A 21,870-nucleotide genomic window follows, 5' to 3' on the forward strand; every position below is an offset into this window, starting at 1 on the left:
TACAAATATAAATTAGACGACATATAAAACTATACTAAAAGAAATATATAATTAGATGATATGACCGATTGGCAGTGGCATACCCAAAATTTTCATTCAGGGGGTTCAAAAAATAAAAGTATAAACGTGTAAATAAGCCAACAAAATAAAATTTCAAGGAAGTAGTAGTATTTAGTTTATAGGTACAGCAAGTTAGTTTCGTCACAAGAGACCCGAAACTAACATGAGTGATTACAGTAAAACAAAAGGTTACCCTTTTACAATGTGTTAATCTAGAACTAGGATGCTACGTAGAGCAAAAAATGGTGCTAACTAGAACAAAAAAAATAGCACTTCACAATGTCTCATTCTAGGACTAGAGTGCTAACTACAAACTCCAAAAAGAGGTCAGTGCTAATACTTCTCAAGCACGTTTACAATACTATTCGACGAGGTTTCATTGGTTGAAAAGACAAAATAATATCATTCGTTGAAACATCATTAAACACATATTTCTCCATAAAATTAAAGGAACCATGCAACCACTCAAGACTCATCATTCATTTGACTTTGCAACTCATTCTTAATAAAGTTCATTCCTGAGAAAGCTTTTTTAACCGATGTAGTGGCAACTGGCAGAAGCAAAGCAAATTTCACCAAACGAAATACATGAGGATAACATGAATGCTTTTTTGTCTGAATCAATCTTTTTGAAAGATCACAAAGCCCATGTAAATTAGAGAACCTCTTATTGATATCACGGACATCAATAATGTAATTTGCAAGTTGATTCTCAAGTGCAAACATGTTAAGTTCATCAAAGTCTTCGGGATATAATTCAGTCATTCTCATTATTTTCTGAATATCAAAACTTGAAAATGAGTCTATCGGATTCAAACAAGCAACTCCATAAAGAAACTCAGGTGTCACGTCACTAAAACAATCATTGAGTTCTTGTAATTGCCAATCAATTATTTTACAAAATACTTCAGCACGATAATGATGAAAAACAGTATAATCAACAGATTTATGGCGTGATCTTCCAGAATTAACATACGACTCATCAAAATTAAGTACCAAAATATTATACTTGATACAAAATGTAGACACCTCAACAACAAATAAATCTTGTCTTTCATTTTCCCTTAACTCTTGTAGCCTTCTCTTGCCATTTTAACAAGTAGCATGGCATTTGCAATGTCTTGCTCCTTTTTTATAAACATGTACTGAAATCATTCGTAATTCCTAAAACGTCTTTCATCAAATGCAATATCATATGTTTGAGCAATTCGAATATATCATGTTGCCATGGATCTTTCATCCATAGAATGTATAGTTTCAACAATATTATCAAGAATGTCCATAATTTCACCAAACTTGAGAATAAAACAGTTAAAAGATTTGAAGTGAGATCCCCAATGAATATCCCAAGCTCTAGAAATATCAACTTTCCGATGCAAGCATCTACCAGTTTTAAGCTCACCCATATCAAAAGCCTCTTGAATATTTTTTTTTAAGTTCTCGATGATCATTCATATGTTTATAAGAAGCCGCCAACACATTAAAAATATTTGAAACCAAATGTACAAGTTCTCAAACTTGAAGACATCTTTTAGAAACACCAACAAGAGTTAATTGAAGTTGATGAGAAAAATAATGTATGGAATAAGCCGATCTACTTTCTTTCTTAATAAACATCTTGAGGCCATTGATATCACCTTGCATATTACTTGCTCAATCATAGCATTGTCCATGCACATAAGATAGACTCAAGGAATGTTGAGAAAGTAAATTGACAATTGCTTCTTTAAGAGATAAAGCACTATTATTTTTAACATGAACAATGTCAAGAAGTCTCTCCATCACAAATCCTCTTTTATCAACATATTGTGAAATAACCGTCATTTGCTCCTTGCATGAAACATCAAAAGATTCATCAACCAATAAGGAAAAATAATCACCCTTTAGTTCCTTTATGATGCTCTTAATTGTTTCAATATTGCAAGCAATCACAATATCTTTTTGAATCTTTGGACAAGTCATTTGGTCATTTTGAGGAGCATTTTTCAATACAAAACTACAAATTTCATCACACTTTCTAGCATAAAATGGAAGAAACTCAAGAAAATTACCTCTGTTAAGTAATAATATAGATTCATCATGACCTCAAAATGTCAAGTCTTGTTTCACAAGAAGTCTTACTACATCAACTGGAGCTGCTAAGCGGATTCAATACCCATGTTTATCTTGATTGGATTGTTTCTCAAATGAAGTATGGATAGATTGTTGTTGCCGCATTAGATCTTCACATTTTCTTTTTGATTGATTGTGAATGCTAGTATGCCCACCAACATGTGTTTGTAAACTAGCCTTTTTATGCCAACTCATAAACCCCCATACTCGAAAAAGCTTCACCTCCACCTAGAAGATTGTTGTTTCCCTTGAATAAATAACAATACAAACAAAAGGCTACATCTTTACATATACTATATTCTAACCAATCAGGAAATTCATTAAACCATTTATGATTAAAACGACGCATATCTCAAGAAATCTCTGTTTATGGGAACTCTTTCAAAAGAGGTTGACAAGGTTTTTTCTGGAGATAAGATCTTCTAATAGCGTCACGATGATTTGGATGAAATTCCAAGATTTGAGTTCTTTCACCTAGATCAGTCTTTAAAGAACTTAAATCAAATTCTTGAGAAGAATCTGATGGTACTTCCAAATGATTAGCATTTTCTTCCCGGTTAGGTTGATTCTGAGCAATAGAACTTGAATTTGATACTTTAATAAAGTACGTCTTCATTGACTATGAATCTATACAAAATAGTTGAATTGTTAAATGCATTAGAGATATTTTTTAACAAATTACATTAAATATTACCATCAAAATTCAAATGGTTCATAAATCTAGATACAACAACCAAAGAAAGAAGTAGAAATAAAAAAAAAATTCACAATTTAAAATGAAGATACTCAATATTCAATCAAGAAAGATAAACTTTTCAAGAAAAATGGAGAGAAGATCTTACCTTGGAGAAAAGACACACAATTAACTCTTTAGATTTTAGCTTTGAGCCTCCACTTCAGATAATCAGAGCTACTACAACCTTTAAAAAATAAAGACCCATTTATTTTTTGAAATTTTTGCTACAAATATTTTAGTTTTAATTTCTTGAAAAATGAAAGAGAAGAATAAGAAGAAGAAGAAGAGAAAAGGGTTTTACCTTTTAAGCAATAAGTACGAATTTTTATTTTTTATTATTTCAAATTGAATAGATTCAAGTATGAAGTATCAACTATGAAACAAATCAATAGAAAATTATGGGATATGAATTTAATATTTGACTTTTGAGTGGTGGGAAAGAACGAAGGAAGTGATTTAGGGATTTGGGAAGTGAAAAGTTATTTAGCTTTTAGGAATGAGACCCTTGAATTCTTTTGGATTTAAAACCACACTTTTAGCATGATTTTTAAAATTAAAAACTAAAATAAAATGTGAAATAACGGAACTGAAACTAAAAATAAAATGCTAATACGGGAATTCAAATTCTCGACGTGAAGCTTAACTTCAAGGGGACCTGCCGCTGCGCTATAAGTTTTTCCTGTCATTGAGGGTTTCAAAATATATATATCTACATAAATACAGAAAATTTATATTATATATACAGTGTAATTTTTTTTCCGAAGGGGTTCGGGTGAACCCCCTGGAACCCACGTGGGTCTGCCCCTGCCAATTGGCCTACAAATTTAAAAATTAATAAAAAACATATAAATTGTAGAGAGAAAATCTCCCCATAAACAAAAGTCTTTAAATGACTACATTGTAGATCTCATTGTGTTATGCTATGAAAATAGAGATCTTCAATTGACAGATCTCCAAACTTTTCTTATAGGAAAGAATAACCAAATATGGAAGAAAAATTATATTTTCCTTTCATGAATGTAAAATCAATTATGGTAATGTTTTAACTTTCCTTCAAGGTAAAATTAAAACTTAAATATGACAAGAAAATCAGGGCAAAACCCTAACAAATCTCCCCTTTTGGCTGGATTTTCTTGATAAAACTTGATTCGTCTTCTTCACGTGCATGATATCTTCGCTCTTCACATAGTCTTTACCATTGTTGCTTGCCATGATTAAAAATAAAATTTAAAATATATGGGTTTAAAATGGTTTAAAACTATTTTATTTTTATTTTCAAAGATGCAGCAACAGAAATGTTGAAAATATGGTTCAAATCTCTTATCCACATGTAGCTGGACAAAAATCTTATTTATCATCAAATTGATTGCAAATTGTTTTGAAACAACCTTGAACATGTCTTTAACTTCAATGAACCATTGAACCATGTCTCTAATACCACTTGTTGGGTTTGAAAGTGATTAGGGAGTCATGCGAAAGCTTACAATTGTAAATCATATGTTGATAAATTAGACGACATATAAAACTATACTAAAAGAAACATATATTATTATATGATATGACCAATTGACCTACATATTTAAAAACTATAAAGAGAAAATCTCCCCATAAACAAAAGTCTCTAAACGACTACATTGTAGATCCTATTATGTTGGAAGAATAGGGATCTTCAATTTATAGATCTCAAGCTTTTCGTATAAGGAAAGAATAACCAAATATGGAAGAAAATAATATTTTTCTTTCATGAAAAGTAAAAGCAATTATGGTAATGCTTTAACTTTCCTTCAAGGTAAAACTAAAACTCAAATATGGTAAGAAAATCAGGAAAAAATCCTAACACTCCCTTCCATGATTGGTGTGCTTGTAACTTTTAAGTTCTAATATATTTTTACATTATTTGTCCCAAACAAGACATAGTTACCAGAATCTGTTAATTGCGCTACAGATAATAAGTTTTTATTCATACTGAAACATGGTAGACATTTTGAAGTTCCACTTGTCTTGAGTTGTGCTGAGTCACGAACACCGTCTTGCCAATATGAGTTATTGACATTTTTGAATTATTTGCAGTCACCACTACTCGACCGCCTTTTTATATGCTCATGTTGACGAGCTTTTTCTCACCATCAGTCATGTGATTGGAACATCATGAATCTACGGTCCAATCATGTTCATAATCAACCAATTTCTCACTTACAGTTGCGAGTGCAATCTCCTCTTCTTTGTTAGAGTGACATGTGACAAACTCATCTTGTTGATTAGTTTCTTCAACTGCATAAGAGGTCTCAAAATCCCAAGCTTTTTCTTCTTATTGTTGGTTATGGGAAGAAGTAGGTACGTTACCTTCAGGTTTCTTGTACCAGCAATCTCTAGCATAGTGTCCTTTCTTTCCATAATTATAGCACTTCTCTGCTTTTCATTTGTTGAAGCTTTGGTTTGCATGCTTGTCATGTCGCTCACTTCTTTGATGTTGATTCTTCTAGTCTTCCACTGGACGTGAGCTTCTCCTCTCATCCCTTCTTTGAAAATTTGACTTTTTACTGAAGAACGCCTTATCTTCATCTTTTATAGAGATGCTTAATAATGGCTTCTCCAGATCTTCTTCATTTTCCAACAGATTTTTCAACTCATATAAAATTGGTTTTGTGGCCCACCCTGTGTGGCTGTAATTATGTTTTTGTACTCTGGCCTTAGACTATGAATAATGATTCTCCTCATTCTTGTCTCCATGATAGTATTCTCAGGATCTAATTTTGATATTTCATAAGATAAATATTTTACCTTTGAGAAGTATTGGTTGATTGTCATATTTCGTTGAGAGATCGACAAAAGCTCATTTTCAAGCCTTTGTAATCTCGCATCATTCTTCTTTGTAAAAATAGTTGTCAACGTCTCCCAAGCTTTTTTGGGTGTTTTGGCACTCTTAATCCATTGTAGGAACTCATCCTCGATGGTTATAGTGAGACCATACATGACCTTTCCAGCTTTGACCTTCCACCTTCTTGTTGCTTCAGTCTGTTGGTGGTGTGGTGTCTGATCCACCAATGATATCCCATAATTCCTGACTGAGAAAGTAATATTGCATCCTCATGCTCAGAGGAATTTCTATTTGTACCTCGTAAAAAAAGCTTTTTATTTTGTGTAATGAACCATTTCTCTTCTTTTCATGGAAAGAAATTACATGATCCATAGTTGCTTGCGTTGAACTTCTCAACGTTTTTGAGAGTTCTTGCGAAATTCGTCATTGATAAGTGCCTCGCGACTTGTAACTTCTGACAATAACTTGTAGATCTTCTTTAAGTTCATGTCTCGCTCTTATCCGCCAGGCTCTGATACCACTTGTTGGATATTGTTTGTGGAGCCGGGCACAATCAATTTTTCACAACTTGAATTTTATTATATCAAAGTAAGAGTCCGCTTCGGTCTTACAATTCTTACAAACAAATATTTCTTGCACTCACACTCTAGCAACTCTCTCTCTCATTCCTCACTCACTTGTTGTTTGCTCTTTTGCTTTCTTTCTTTCTTGCTTTCTTACTTGGTTAGATACAACTCAAATGAATCACCTCTATTTATAGGTAGTGATAGAAGAATCTAGCTAATGATTTTGCTATTATATTTTAGAATGTTCTTCTAACTACCTTATCTAGAAAATCTCTAGACTTTTCTCTCTAGAATACTCATTCTAGAGATCTTCCTTTATTTCTTTATAACTCTTGAATATTCTAGATTCTTCTTTGAAATGTCTTGGATATTAATTAAGTTGGTTATGATTTCTTAACAAACAATGCTTAAGTGTGGATGGAAAGATCACTTGAGTGTTTTTTTGTGCTACTTTATAGATAGTAATCTCTCTTGATTTTTCTTTGTGCATTAGTTCTTTTCTGAGGGGATTGGAGTTTGAATTGGGTAATATTATAAAATTTTAGGATTTAATTTATTTTTTTATTTTTTTATTTTTTTATTTTTTTTAGGAGTAGCAAGGGAGAAATATAGGGAAGATCATTTTGACTTATCTGATATTAGCATATTTAGGTCTGAGCTTGAGTAATACTTTTATGATTGCACAAGTGTTAAATAAAATAATAAATTTTCTGACACTAGGCTCAAGATAGTGACTTTGTATAAAGACTTGTTTGTATTTATAGTTCGCGATGACATTGTCTTCCTTAAGAGTATAATTGGTCCATCTTGATTGAAACTTTTGCTATAAAAAGAGAAGATTTCTTGTACATATATTTCATGTTTTGCATCTTAATAATAAATGTTGCTCTGTTCAAAATATGATAATAGGTTTTCTTTGATATGTCTTCTAAATTTTAACCTACTCAAATATTGTTATGACTAGTTAGTCCTTTGAGCCTATGATTTTTCATTTGGTAAGTGTATTTTTATCTTGACCTATTTGTTAAATTCCTAATTTTTGCATCCCACTTTCTTGAACATTAGCTTAAATTATGTTATTATTTTAAAAAATGAACAAAAGAGATGATCGAGAGTAACAGTGACCAATGATATTTGCCAAGTGATAATGAGACCCTCTTTGAATTAATGCGACATGGAAAATTTTTGCTTAAAGATAAAAGAAAATGATGATTAAACATTCTTCATGTGATGAGAATTACTTATGAAAATAATTAATGAAGAGATGGAACAGAATAAGGAAAAGAAAATAGTGGGTCATGAAGTCTAGAAAGAGCAAAGTGCTTAGAAGTGTGTCACTATTATATAGTTGTCTCATTTATCCCCTAGCTGACATTATAACGTATTATCATCTTATTTGATTCTATTCGAGTACACCTAATTAGTAAAGATGTACATAATTGGCAAACCTATGATTCATTGTGATCTTTTGTGGATGCAACAGATTTATATTTGATGTGAGTCATTAAATTACATTAGTTTCTTTGATTTGAGTGTGTAGACTATTTACTTTTTGTAAGGACACCTGTTTCATGATAGATAAGTAGTGGAATTAGTTTTCTCTAACAAAGTATGTGAGCAAACTTAAATTTGAGAAGTCAGAGTACGTTTCTAAGGTTAGGAGGCTAAAACTTTATTGGTTGATTGAATTTACTTGTATTTAATTCTTGCATGATGATCAGGAAATGTATATTGTGAGTTGTTATATAACCTAATTATTTGTATCAACCAAAGTAGTAACGCTCCTAAGCTTGATTTATTGATATGAATTTAAATGTCAGAGATAAGTAAAAATTTAAGTGTGTGGCTGATGATGTTAGGACAAAATGCATACATTTAGTCATTAATTACCACACATTTAGTACTTTTAATAATCGTTTGAGCAATTATGTTATTGTGTCCTTAATATTATATTTTTGATAAATAGAAATAAAACAATGTAAAGATGAAAAAAAAAAAATTAATAAAAAGTGGGGAAATAAAGAATATATATTACTCCCAATGTTTCTATTTATATGTCACCATTTTAGATTTCATGTCCCTTAAGAAACTATATAAACTTACCATTGTACCCTTACTTAATATTCTCTTTAAGTTAAATTTTCTATAAATGAACATAAATTAATTTATTTTGATTAATTAAATTGATCAATGAACATGAATTAATCATTTAGTTTTCCTATGTTGATCAAATTCATACTTGCAAGGCTAATAACTCTCAAAGATAAAATAGAAAGAATAGTGTCATTTATACATTGATTTTGTGAAATGACAAATATTAAGGAACATTTATTCTTAGTAAGAACGACATGTAAATAAGAACGGATGGAGTAAAATAAAGACGGACACTATGTTAATTTGGTCCCCCAAATGAAGACCATACACTCTGCAAACCAGCACAAAGCTGAAAGTAGAATCAGCAAAATTTAATTGTCCAAAGGTTTAGGCAGATTAGCATACAATTACAAGGCATTTACCTGGTCAAATTGAAAACTGCAGTCACATCAAACGCAGTGTTCCAATGTTTTGTCATCTCTTTAACTTAACTTTGACAGAATCAATAGGAAAAGAAACATGGAACATTACTCTGGGATAACTGAACCTCACCTTCCAAAGCATTTGATAGACTTTACAGGAATGTACACAACAAAAACACTAATGATGGTGCAATATCATAGAATTCTCCAACTTTCAAGCATGATCCTATAATACAGGTTCTTATGGTCAACTTAGAAGAGCCACACAAAACCATAATTTCCTTGGCTTTTTTCTTGATGAAACAACCAAGAAAGGGAAATATAGAGATGGAATGTCGAATGATGCCAACATCTCACCTGCAATGTTCCTCTAATCAATGAAAGGGAGAAACAGGAGTACTGCATATTAAGCTCGGTTTGATTGCGCATATGATGTCGCCAGTTTAAAAGCTTTAATCAGAGAAGGCTGAATCCTCTAAAGACCTCCCAACTCCTTTACAAGAAAATGAAATATGAGACATACATAAAAAGAGAGGCACAAAACCAGAATGGATTTATCTGTAAAAGCATCTGGTACCTTGATCCTAGTTAAAGTTCAGCATGCCAAACTCTGATATACCTAAATCAAGATGTAATATCAGCTTAATCATGTTGCAGAGGCAGTTTCCTGGATTCTATGGCCATTTCACCACCTTAACTAGGACAAAAAGAAGCTCTGATAGCTTGCTAAGATCCGACTTCCAAGTATATCAGTCTTCAGATTTCACCCTATTTATATGCGACCGCAGACATTAAATAAAAATCTTCTTTAAGCAATTCTCTTACATGCACTGAGGAAAGCATTGTCAAAACATCACTCTACAGCAATTGTTCAGTTGGAGATATCCTAACATATGTCCAGGTCACACAATGAAGCTCAACTCGCCAGTTTCCTTTCCAAGGAAAACTCTTCAAGTTAGTTCAAGGTTTATTCCTTTTCATGACTTTCCAAGATTTCTTTTTCCTTTTCCACCTTAACAGTGCCATCTTGTCACATTTCAACTTTCGATATTCTTGGCGATGCTTTAGCCACAAAGGGTAGTCCTTTCCCTGCTTGCACTCGATAAAATCAGCTAAGTCATCCAAATCAGGGACTTGTTCAGCTAGTGATCTGCACTGGAGAAATATCTTCCCATTGGTTGTTTCCTCCGTCTCCTCTTCCACTGCTTCCACATCTTCTTCATTATAAACTTCAGAAGTGCTTATCGCTGAGCTATCTCCCTTCCTTCTATGTTTATCAGTCAAAGAATAAGGTAAGCAGTAGGGGTAAAGGAGGGAGGTGAGGTAAGTATGAATAAGATAACAATGATCTTAACCTGCAACAGCTAGAACTTCAATTTTAAGAAAATAAAAAATCTAGAAGTTCCGTATAAATTTCCAAAAGACTAAACAACTCCTAGAAAGGCATAGGAACAAATTACAAGTGCTAACATGACTAACACATATTCTCAATTACTAACTATCTCCTATATAGATCTTTTTCTTCCATTGTGCACTACCTTTTGCTAAGTCTGCATGGATCCGAAGAAATTGTAGGTTCTTCAAGACATTTTTCTTCCAAGTCATTTGTTATAGGTATTTTCCAAGTGGTCCCTCTTAACACCTTCCTCACCAAGATTTCATATCTACGGACTGGTGCATCTACGATCAGTGCAGGACATGACTAAACCATATCAAGCAACCTTCTATCATTTTATCCTCGATGTGTGCTACTTGAACTTTCTCGCAAATGTGGTCATTTCTAATCTTGTCTAATTTTGTATGACCACGCATTCATCTTAGCATCTGAATCTCTACGACACTCATCTTGTGGATGTGTTGGACTTAAGCGGCCCGACATTCCCTCCCGTATAACATCCAGTATAATACTAACTTGGTACCATAATACCAGACAAAATACAACTAGATGTACAAGAGATAAAAATTTAACCTAAAATACATGTCATCAGTTTCATATGGTTGTAATGTTAGGCTACTTTTTACCTTGAAGTCCCACTATTTCACGTTTATGAGGAAAATATCCCGTGGGATCAATACTGTTAAAAGCGCTGAAGCGCTCGCTTTAAGTGAGAAGACGTTTATGAGGAAAATATCCCGTGGGATCAATACTGTTAAAAGCGCTGAAGCACTCGCTTTAAGTGAGAAGTGAAGGGACGTGACAGGGTTACGCTTTAATGCCTTGAAGCAAAGCGGTAGTGAAGAATCGTGCGCTTCGTCCCAAAAGGGAGAAGCCCACCTTTTATAAAATCGAGAAAAAAACTCGCTTAAATGAAATAAGCTCTAGCTAGGGTTTTTTTATATTTCTGTAAGGTTTTTTTTTTTTTTAATTTCTGTAAAATTACTTGCGCACATCTTTCCAATTATTTTCCCTCCTTGGTCGATTGCTGCGACATGTTTGTTCTCTTCTCTTCTTCTCTTTCTGTTTCTTTACAGTGTTGCGTATGTTTCTCTTCTTCTCTTTCTGGTAACTAGGGTTTGTTTTCTTCAATCTTCTGTTTGTAATGCTACTTAAGTAGCGCTACTATTAGAATAATAATTCAAAGTTGGAATAGGAATCCTAAATTGTTTAGGATTTGTTATTTATGGTATTCACTTATTTATGTTTAATTAGGATTTGTTAGTTAGCAAGATTCCTAGTCCTAATTTAATTTGGTTTTTACTTTTATGAATAGGGATGTTACTAGTTATTTTCAATACATTGAAGTATACGCAAAAAAAAAAAAAAAAATATATATATATATATATAAGAGTTTATAAATAAAATATCCTTCAATTTGGTATGAGAACTTCTACGATCATAGTAGAAGATCTTAGAGTTTCCACTGTCTATGACTCATATATGCCTCCTGTCTGGCCAATGATTATGTCGACAAACGTCAGACGAATGATATATGCATGAAAACATCCTAAAAGAAAAGACTTACGAAAATATTGCAGATTTCAAGAAGTGCAACCAAGCACAAGAGGAAGAAACTCTTCTCTAAATTAAAAGTTAAAGAAGATCAAAAAAAAAAAAAAGAGTTGATGGAAAGGGCATTAACGAGAGTTGGAGACATGCTCCAACTCCAAAAACAAAACAAAAAAACATAAAGAAAAGGAGTTGATGGAAAGGGCATCAACGAGAGTTGGAGAGAGAGTGTTCCAACACCCAACAAAAAAAAAAGATGGTGGGAGGGAATCAACCTTCGAAGTTGGAGAGAAGTGTTCCAACACAACCAAGAGAAACAATATCCTGAGTTGGAGAGGAAGTGCTCCAACACTAGGAAGTTGGAGAGAAGTGCTCCAACACAACCAAAAAAAATATATCGTCAGTTGGAGATGAAGTGCTCCAACACTTGGAAGTTAGAGAGAAGGTGCTCCAGCACCAAAAAATAATATAAGTGAGAATTGAAGAGAAGTACTCCAACAATTGAAGATTGAAAAGAAATACTCCAACAATTGAAAGATTGAAGAAAAGTACTCCAACGTTTAAAGATTGAAGAGAGTACTCCAATACAACAACAATGACAAGAAGAAAAAAGCAACAGTATACAACTTTAGATTACGGGAGAATGTTGGAATAATAATTCAAAGTTAGAGTTGGAATCCTAAATTGTTTAGGATTTGTTATTTATGGTATTTACTTATTTCTGTTTAATTAGGATTTGTTAGTTAGAGAAACTCCTAGTACTAGTTTAATTTGGTTTTTACTTCTATAAATATGGATGTTACTAGTTATTTTCAATACACAAAAATATACCAATAAAAATATAAGAGTTTATAAATAAAATATTTTCTTTCAATTACTCTGTTCTTTGTTCTTTTTTCTTCTGATTTGAAGTTCTCAGTTACTGCTCTGTTTGTAATGTGTATACTCTGTTTTTGCTTTTTTGTTTTGCTGGCTGGCTGCTGCTCTATTCTGTCTCTCTATTTTTTTTACTTTGTTTTTTTGTTGTTCTACGAAGAGTTATGACTGAGTTATGTATTTGCTTTATATGTTTACTTTTTAATCTAAGAATTTGTTACCTCTATTCAATTCTTGATTATTTATCTATGAATATTTAATATTTAATATTTTTTATTTTTATACTAAATAACGCTTTATTTAAAAAAAGTGTGTGCTTCGCTTCACACTTCTCGCTTCTATGAAGCGAGCCCTCGTCGCTTTTTTCCGCTTCTCGCTTCCCGGAACACTGCGTGGGATTAAGTTGTTTCATAGTAACACAACTTTGAGAAAGATAATTCTATGCTATATAATCTCAGTATCCCTTTGAAATTCGTCTCTCATCCAAATTTGTGTTTGTCTTAGTTAATTGGCTTATCGCTGATTGATGGTTGTAGCCCTTATACAAAGATAACTCCTAACAAAGTTAATTTGAATAAAAGATGTCTAGCTCATGACTGGAACAACTATAATCCTAACAAATAAAAGTTTAAAAAATTAAAAGGAAAATTTTAGCACATGTCTGTTCCAGAAAAGATTATCTATCTGCTCACGAAAATAGATGGAAACCACATTAAAGCTAACACACCAACACTTTTAAAGTAGTATCAGTTTTCCACAGTAAATAATGCTAGAGAAAATAGGAATTATAAGGAATATGATCAACATACAAGTTAGGTATCAAAAGGCAGGATCGAATCGAGTTCAATACATCAGAAAATCTACCTAATGCATAAATCTAATGGCAATATAGGTAAGGCAGATTTTGGGACAGAAAGTGTAGACGATATGTCCATAAAGTTTAGGTTCAATAGAGAGAATTAGTTAATTTAACTTAAATAACAAAAGTTAAGAAGAAGGCTTAAAAGCTGGTCAGTACGCATGGAAGCTTGACAGTATATTTGAAGAATGTGAGACTTCATAACACAAGGTACAAACAGAGGTCTTTATGCCAACAAAGTTAGTCAGATTTCATGCAAATGCAGATTTAGTACAAGCAAAGTGGAAGCAAGCAAATGTATGGTCTCAAGCTCATAAATGATACATGGTGATGGTAGTATATCAGTACCTGGAACTTGAACACAGGGTCCTTGCCTTCTGAAACTTTGATGCAACCACAAGACTAGATCTCTTGTCCACTACAGCCTGTATTATGTACTAACAGCTTGAAATACAGTAATATAGGCCATATATTCTTTCAAGAGCAAAAAGGAATTAAACCTGACCTCCTGGATTCTAACAGCAGATAATCCATATGAAAAGAAGTCTGGAGTTGGATCAACTAGTGACTGGACTATATCCAAATTACCTTCTTCAAAGATGAATAAATTCAGCAGAGCTGCAACAGCAAACAAGCAGCCTTTTGCTAAACAATCAAGCCTCTTAAAGAAACTGAATGAAAGCATTCCTGAAAAATGTAGAAACATCATCTTGGAAACTTTATGCTTCTCAGAGTCTATTTCCATCATTTGGCGTGAAAAATTTTGGACTGAACTGTATATGCTGAGCTTTCTAAAACAGTCAATTATTCCCAAGATAGAATTGTATTCCCCACAGGATGCAAAATCTTTCAAGGTTTTTGGAGAACCGGAATTCAAGTTGCATCTGAGGCACCAGACCACTTGTAACAAGGAAGAGCTCATTAGCTTTAGCGTAGAAACCAGAAGACAAATATCTTCCAGACTTGCATCCACTATTGCATTCTCTTCGAAACTGTCCGAAGCTCTTAAAATTAGGCAACTTAAGGTGGACATAATCTCATCTTGGCAAGAGTTGTCTAGAAGATAGCGACTCTCTTTTACATATGTTACACAGGAACTTATCAGGTCAGATTTCATTTCAAAAAAAAGTTTAAGAAAGTGAGGTTGTGATGAATCCTCAAACTTCAAAATTAGATTATTGATCTCCTTTCTTGTCCTGGCTAATATACACAATTCAAAAAGGGGATGAATACCATTCCCTTCTGCACCTTTTGTAGAAGAATGACTAACAAATGAAGACTGACAGGCATTTTGCAACAGGGACAGGTGCTTCATGTACAAAGCTACTGATTTTTCAAACAGTGAGAGAAAGAATTTGAGAGGTCTATGATTTGTCTTAAGGTTTTGAATATCAACCAGCAAAAAGGTGGCCTCGTAAATCATTGAAATTAATTGTGCTTGCATTAGTTTTGGGGCAGAAAGAATGGTGGGGTTAAGAAGCAACGATATGGCCGCAGACAGACTCAACTCATGAGCTTTTAATGAAGATTTGAAATATTCATTGTTTACCAATAATAATCTGTTAAGATGATCTCCAGACCTATGCTCATCAGACCATGATAATAAGAAGTACCTAGACAAAACTTCCATTACTATTCCTATATCTCCCTGACCAGATTGAGGTGTAAATAAAACTTCAGCAGAAGAAGCTAGAGAATCAATAAGCTTAAAGTACCGTCTCAACTGTCCATGCACCAGAAGCTCATCCACAAAAACCTGCATACGCATTTCCCATATGGGGTAAATTACACCAGATATCTTAAGTGAAGTACACAACATGAGGCAAGGTCAACAGTAAATTACAAGATGTACAACAGAAAGAAAATTGAACAGAGAGAAATAGAAAACCTAACAAAGACTGATGGATGCCACTGACAATGAAACAAGATATCTTATAGATCAAATTAAGGTTCTAATACTAGTACCTCATACACTCCAAAAAAACAGATATCTTGCGGTGAAAGAACTTCTCTTAAGAAACACTGAGAGAGTCCATGACTGTTTAAGAAGAAGTTTTATATCATATACATGCTGACTTGTGTACTCATGCCAATCATTAACTGACAGACAGCGCCTACCCTTTTTCCTTTTTCACTCCCCCTCTCTCCCAGATGAATGAACATGGAAAGAAACGTATTTAACATGGAAGATAAAAGTTGTGCACTTCTCTCCAATATCTACACACTCATTCAGCTCTCAACCAGATTTTGTATATACAAGTTTTGTGAGAAAATTGTGCTCCCAATACTTCTTCTTTGAGGTGTAATATTGTAGATCAGTATCATAAGATGCAGCCTGCGTCAATCAAGCTTTTAGCTTAGACATGCCACTGAGTTAACTAAAAACACCCTACAGGTTACAACCCCAGTGTGGACCCTACACTCTCGTTTGCTCATCAGGGATTTAATCAGTCTTAATTCCTTACCTCTCTATTGTAGTGCTAGTGATACAACAAGTGAAGACACACTGAGTTACTCACTCACTCTGACCTTATTAATGGTCAATCATATTCTATTTTGACAGACAAGGAACCATGAGATTTTTTCATGAGTACAAATCGAGAGCCATATACCAACCAACAAGAGATAAATAAGCAAATTACCTCAAATGTTGCACACAAGAAAGAAGTATGAGGATCAGATGGCTCAAAGAAATGGAGGGATGCAACAATGTCCTCTGTGGAGGTTGTTCTGCAATCATTATCCTCAGATGTGAATGCATGAGAAACTGATTTTTGAAAAGTCATTTCCATCCTATTTCCTGCTGCAAATGTTTTTATTGAACATAACTTTCGGAGCAACACCAAAAGGATCTTCCCTTTTTCTAAAAGAAGATTGTGTTGGGACACAAGCAAGGTCAAGGTTACCATACAACACCTCAGCAGCAAATAAAAAGTTTCAGCATCTTTAGGCATATTCTTCTGCAAAATACCTTGTCTCTGATCATTCACAGAAGTATCACGGGGAGCAGAGAATAAAATGTCAAACCGCTCATACATTTCTTCAAATAATATGCCAGAGAGGGTCTCTATATCTTCTGATGATGCCTTAAACCCATTGTGATCAACTTCCATGTCCAAATCATCAAAATCAAGTTTATATGTTGGACTCTCTAGTGAGTTCAAGGAGAAATGGACAAGCAGACAATACAAACTTTTCAACACAGGTAACTTCACACCCTGCATGGTGGAAGAATGGGGCACAATAAATTAGAAGCGAATGAAGAAAATGAAATAATATATCAACTGTCGATTAGTTTAGTCAAAACATATTTCTATCATCAGGCATTTTAAAAAGTACTTTAGGGGAAACAATTAACAAGACAATAGTGTGCATTTAATTCATTAAATTCAAAGACTCCCCCAGTAGTACCAAAAGATTAGTAGTACTTGGAAATTAACTGAGGACTTCATTTTCACCTTGAAATCCAATTTTACCAGTTTGTCCTTATCGCATAATGTTTCTTTCATTTTTTCTTTGGATAGGTTATTCGCAAGATGCATTTTTTTTCCTTTTTCCCATATGATGTATGTAATGTTTGTATATGCTCACAATCATTCCATATTCCTGATAGCATTTCAACTTCCCTCTCCAATTTCTCTTGGGAGTAGAAAATTGCCACTGAATTTTAACTAGATTTGTAGTTTGCCGTTAAAAATAGTTAAGATGGCGATAACCGACAATGCTAAGGGGTCCAACATTCGTTCATAGCACAGAAGTAAGAAAACATGTTAGTGTCCAGTTTCCATCTTAAGCCAAAACTTACATAAACTGAAGCCAAAAAGGATAAGAACTTTTCATAACCCATGAAAGCATCCAACAACTGCAAATTGAAAATTAAACACTCCACAAAATCTGAATATAAAGTATCTCTACTGTTTCTACCAACAAGCAAATCAATCCACAGCTACACTAAACCGAACTAGTCTGCAGCAAATTTTGAATGAGTTCACTATGCAGTCCGCAACACTGTCAAGCTATTTTAGTTTAAAAGCACCTAAAATTAGTCAATCCAAATAGGCTCTTCATCATAATTAAACCCACAAAATTGACTATTTTCTCAACAATTCTAATCAACAAGCGTGCTGCAAAGAAGCTAAGACATTGAAAATTAGAAAACCAAACAAAGAAATAAAAACATAAGCAGAATACACAACAAATGTGTCATTTAACTTTGCCTCATTTCACATTTACCCCCTTGTGCATAGGTAGACACTTTAAGGTATATAAAGCTGAACAAGTAAACACATGAGTTCTGCGAGACATAATACACATAGGATACCACGTAAGATGAAAATTGTCATGTAGGATGTCTCATAGGACACATGTGCCTATTTGTTCAATTTTAGGGCATAAATATGAACTGAGGCCAAGTTAAAAGGCATACTTATGTATTATGCCAAACAAATAAACAGTTCATCAACAAAAAAATACCAACATGGGCGAGCTTAAAATGAGCTAAAAAAAATCGTAAAAGCAAAAATTACACAAAATTTCTCAAAGTAACAATCTTGATCCCCAAAACCCCACCCACAACCCCTTCCCAAAAAAGGAAGAGGAAAATCAAAACACAAACAACCCCTCTAAACAGAAGTTAGGGAAAAGGGCAAACCAAGCAATAGAAGAGAAATCATATGAAACTGTAAAGCACCTGTGGAGTTTGAAGGACTGAGATAAGATGCTGGAAAATGCCAGAATCATCACAACCTATGTTTCGTTTTTTGAAATGGTTCGAGCTCTTGGATTTTCTCTTAGAACCCATCAAAACTGAGAACCCGAACAATGTCACCCAAGAGAAGAGGATTTTGCGAGTTGAGAATTTTGGCGCGCAAAACTGATGTTTGGGAATTGGGAGTCGACAGCATCTCCTATCCATACAATCAGATTTTAATACTGCTCCACATTTAACAAAGGACTCGGGTTCGAACTTTATGGAGAAAATTTGGTGTTGCACCACCCAAATGGGTCTTGTAAAGAGCGTATTCAATTTTAATGAATATTTCAGTTTGGGCTTTGGACACCGAGAGAAACATAGAAAAAACAAAAATTATTTCTCCTCATTATCATATTACTATTATTTATTTTTTTTATTTATATTTTTTAATTCATAAAACAAATTCTTTCTTCTATTTTCACACATTTATTATATTTACATTTTTTATATTTTGTGAAGGTAATAATTATATTTTTATTCAATTATAAATTTATAATAAATTAACTTAAATTTATGTAAAAATCATATATATAAATATTGAATTATAACGCCAACTTTAAAATCTAGAATTAATATTATAGAAATATTACATAAAAAAATTAAGTATACTAGAAACTTAATTAAAAAAATATAGTAATTTATAAAATGTTAAATTAAATTTTTTGTATAGTAAAAATAAAATATTAAAAAATTGATTTAGTGTGGAATGAATAATGTCACGTCAAATTTGATGTGACACTATTCAACATAAAATAGTGTAAAAATAGTATTGAGTTGAAGTCTCTAATTTGACGAGAGAGAGTTGCTCAGATGGTAAGCACCCCTCACTTCCAACCTGAAGGTTGCGAGTTCGAGTCAACAAGGGAGCAACCTCCTGGGGAGGGTAAATAAACAATAAAAATAAATTAAAAAAAGTTGAAGTCTCTAAACACCAAATTATTTTGGTGTTTGAATGAATGAATTGCTAGTATAGTCCCTGCTTAATTAGGAGTTGTTTGCCGAAGTGTGAGTATAATATTAAATAGGGTTATTACTTATTAGTATAGTATCATTTCATTTATTTGCTTAATGTTTGCATTTTTTTCTTACGTACTACTCACTCTGTTTCTATTTTATATGTCACCATTTTAGATTTTACGTATCTTAAGAAATCAGGTGAGTTTAGGGGTGGCAAATGGTTGGATTGGATCGAATTTAGATGGATTGAGCAAAAATGGTTTGGATTACAATCCACCCAAATAGAATATGGGTAAATATGAATTTGGTCAAATATGATTTGGGTAAAATGGTTCTAACCCATTTTTAAAAAAATATGTAATTACCCCTCCCCGGGCACCCCCCACCCCTCGGGGTCCCCCCCCCCCCACCTTCTACCAATCTACTCCTAAATTTTTTTTGTTTTCCAAAAACAAAAAAAAAACTGTTTTTTTCAAAAAAAATTACACCCTCCCCCTGGGCACCCCCACCCCCACCCCTCCACCTTCCATCAACCGACCCCTAAATTTTTTTGTTTTCCAAAAAAATAATAATCTGTTTTTTCAAGAAAAAAAATTACACCCTCCACCCCCACTGTCACGACCCGAGCCTACACCTTGGACATGGCCGACACTTAAAGACCATTGCTGGTCCCCAAGCGAACCCTCATCCTGGCTGACTATAGGCGGAAAACTGATTCAAGCATACAAAGCTTAAAAACTGAAATAAAAGTTCATAAAACTTAAATACAAACTTTAAGTCCAAAGAAAACTCTGTATAATAAAATATATACAACTCGCCATAAAAAGGCAACTTTAGTCTTTAAAACATTTAATAAAATAAATGATACAGGCTTCTCAACTATACTGACTATCTATGAAGCCTCTAACTGATAAAGATGGAAGTCGGGACAAGACCCACGGCATCCTAACAACTGATATAACTGAAAGGTAAATGAAATCCTCCGAAAGCAAGGAGGCTCACCATAGCTAACTCGAACTCTCGGATGTATCAACGAAGCTCCTGTTGATGATCCTGAATACTTGTGTCTACATCATGAGAAGATGCAGGCCAAATGGCTCAGTACGTGGAATGTACGAGCATGTAAGAGGAATTCTAAAACATAAACATAAGCTTGAAACTTGATAGAAATGAAATATACTTACCTCTTCTCAAACTTACTCAACTCAAAGAATACTCAAGGGTACTCAAAATTACTCAAACTTACTCAACTCAGAAGTACTTAAGGATAAGATACTCAACTCCGAGATTAGATACTCAACTCAAGGATATGATATTCGACTCAAAGATATGATATTCGACTCTGGATACTCAACTTTGAATACTCAACTAAATATGACTGAACTCATTTCAATATAAAGCAATTTAAAACAAGTGCAATATAAAGAAACAAACTGTTTAAAAACATGCTGTCAAATCTGTGTGTATGCAAGGATTCAACATAACTCTGAAATGTATATAAAAATACAATAAACTAATGTATATAAAAATACAATAACTTCTGTGGGAGTTTCTCTAACCGACAACCATCACATAAGAGTTATAGTGATGATACAGCGATCTACCTCACGCTGTCAGCGCATCCTATACCCGGCCAAAGGTATAGGACATGAACTACTAATGGATCCACTAGTCTATGTGAAAAGGGTTCATCTAAAAAGTATGACCATTTTCTACCCATGATGGCTACATGGTTTATGGGGGCTGTGAGTTGTCTGAACTCTCCCCCATATCGGTGTTCAATACTACTCCCAAAAATATACTAGCTCTTATGTTTTAAAAACCTACTTCTTTCTGCTGATTTGAGATAATTGCTCAAAAACTTAGCTCAAAGGCTATCTTGGAAATCTCAGTTTCCCTACTTGCTTCATTTAGAAAACTATTACTCTTTTTTGAAAACTAGCCTGAAGGCCCTTTGGAAATCTCAGTTTCCGTTCTTATTTAAATGTGAAAACATTTATAAACTATTTGGGAATACTTAGTCCCCATATACTTTTGAAGAAAAGGACTTCAAACTTTACTCTTCACTCTTTACTGAACTCAAAACTTAAGTCTTAAAACAAAGGTAAAACATTTGTAAAAGACTTCTTAAAATGTGGTTCGTGTCGAATGATGGACATGAACGACTCAATGCAAGGTTTTCAATAACCACAGATAGAACTCAAATACTTGAAACTCAAGAACTTCAATAATACTACTCATTTCAAGAATGCTCAACTCAGAGGGTTCATGCGGAATTATGACCATGAACGACTAAACTCAAGGACTCAAAGATACTTTTCTTCTCAAGACTGCTCGACTTATAGGATTCATGCGGAATTATGGGCATGAACAATTCAACTCAAAGACTTTATAGGTAACATGTAATAGTCCCATGCTTAGAAATATAATCTCAAAGGGGATTAGAAACTCAATACTCAAGACTTAGGACTTGAAGATACTACTCCTCTCAAAGACACTCAACTTACGAAGTTCATGCGGAAATTATGGACATGAAACAACTCCACTCGATAGTCTAAATAACATTATGAAACTCATGTATGTGACTCTTCTCATTCTCTGACTTACTTCCTCAAAACTTAGTTCAAATCGATAGTTGATCTCAAAGGATTCACAATTGAACTCAAAGGC

At 33.5% G+C, this 21,870-nt stretch overlaps 2 protein-coding genes across 3 annotated transcripts; both read right to left on the reverse strand.

Annotated features, from left to right (window-relative positions):
* Window positions 1-525: 525 nt before the first annotated feature.
* On the reverse strand, window positions 526-5,359 carry LOC125809387 (uncharacterized). Its single transcript, XM_049489038.1, has 2 exons — window positions 5,106-5,359; window positions 526-1,018 (listed from the first exon to the last, which is right to left on the reverse strand). The coding sequence occupies exons 1-2, from the start codon at window positions 5,357-5,359 to the stop codon at window positions 526-528; spliced, it is 747 nt and encodes a 248-aa protein (XP_049344995.1).
* Window positions 5,360-9,391: 4,032 nt separating this feature from the next.
* On the reverse strand, window positions 9,392-18,357 carry LOC125809228 (uncharacterized). Of its 2 annotated transcripts, none has more exons than XM_049488886.1 (5): window positions 18,181-18,357; window positions 16,133-16,708; window positions 13,996-15,246; window positions 13,839-13,915; window positions 9,392-10,072 (listed from the first exon to the last, which is right to left on the reverse strand). In XM_049488886.1, exons 1-5 carry the CDS (start codon window positions 18,289-18,291, stop codon window positions 9,769-9,771), a joined length of 2,319 nt encoding a protein of 772 aa, XP_049344843.1. In that variant the 5' UTR covers window positions 18,292-18,357; the 3' UTR covers window positions 9,392-9,768. The 2 variants fall into 2 exon arrangements, with proteins under 2 accessions (XP_049344843.1, XP_049344842.1); XM_049488885.1 differs by having other exon boundaries at window positions 9,392-10,075.
* Between the last annotated feature and the right edge of the window lie 3,513 nt (window positions 18,358-21,870).

The sequence above is a fragment of the Solanum verrucosum genome, unplaced genomic scaffold, assembly GCF_900185275.1.
Source record: "Solanum verrucosum unplaced genomic scaffold, falcon-dt-bn FXZP01000062.1, whole genome shotgun sequence".
NCBI classification, from domain to species: Eukaryota; Viridiplantae; Streptophyta; class Magnoliopsida; order Solanales; family Solanaceae; genus Solanum; species Solanum verrucosum.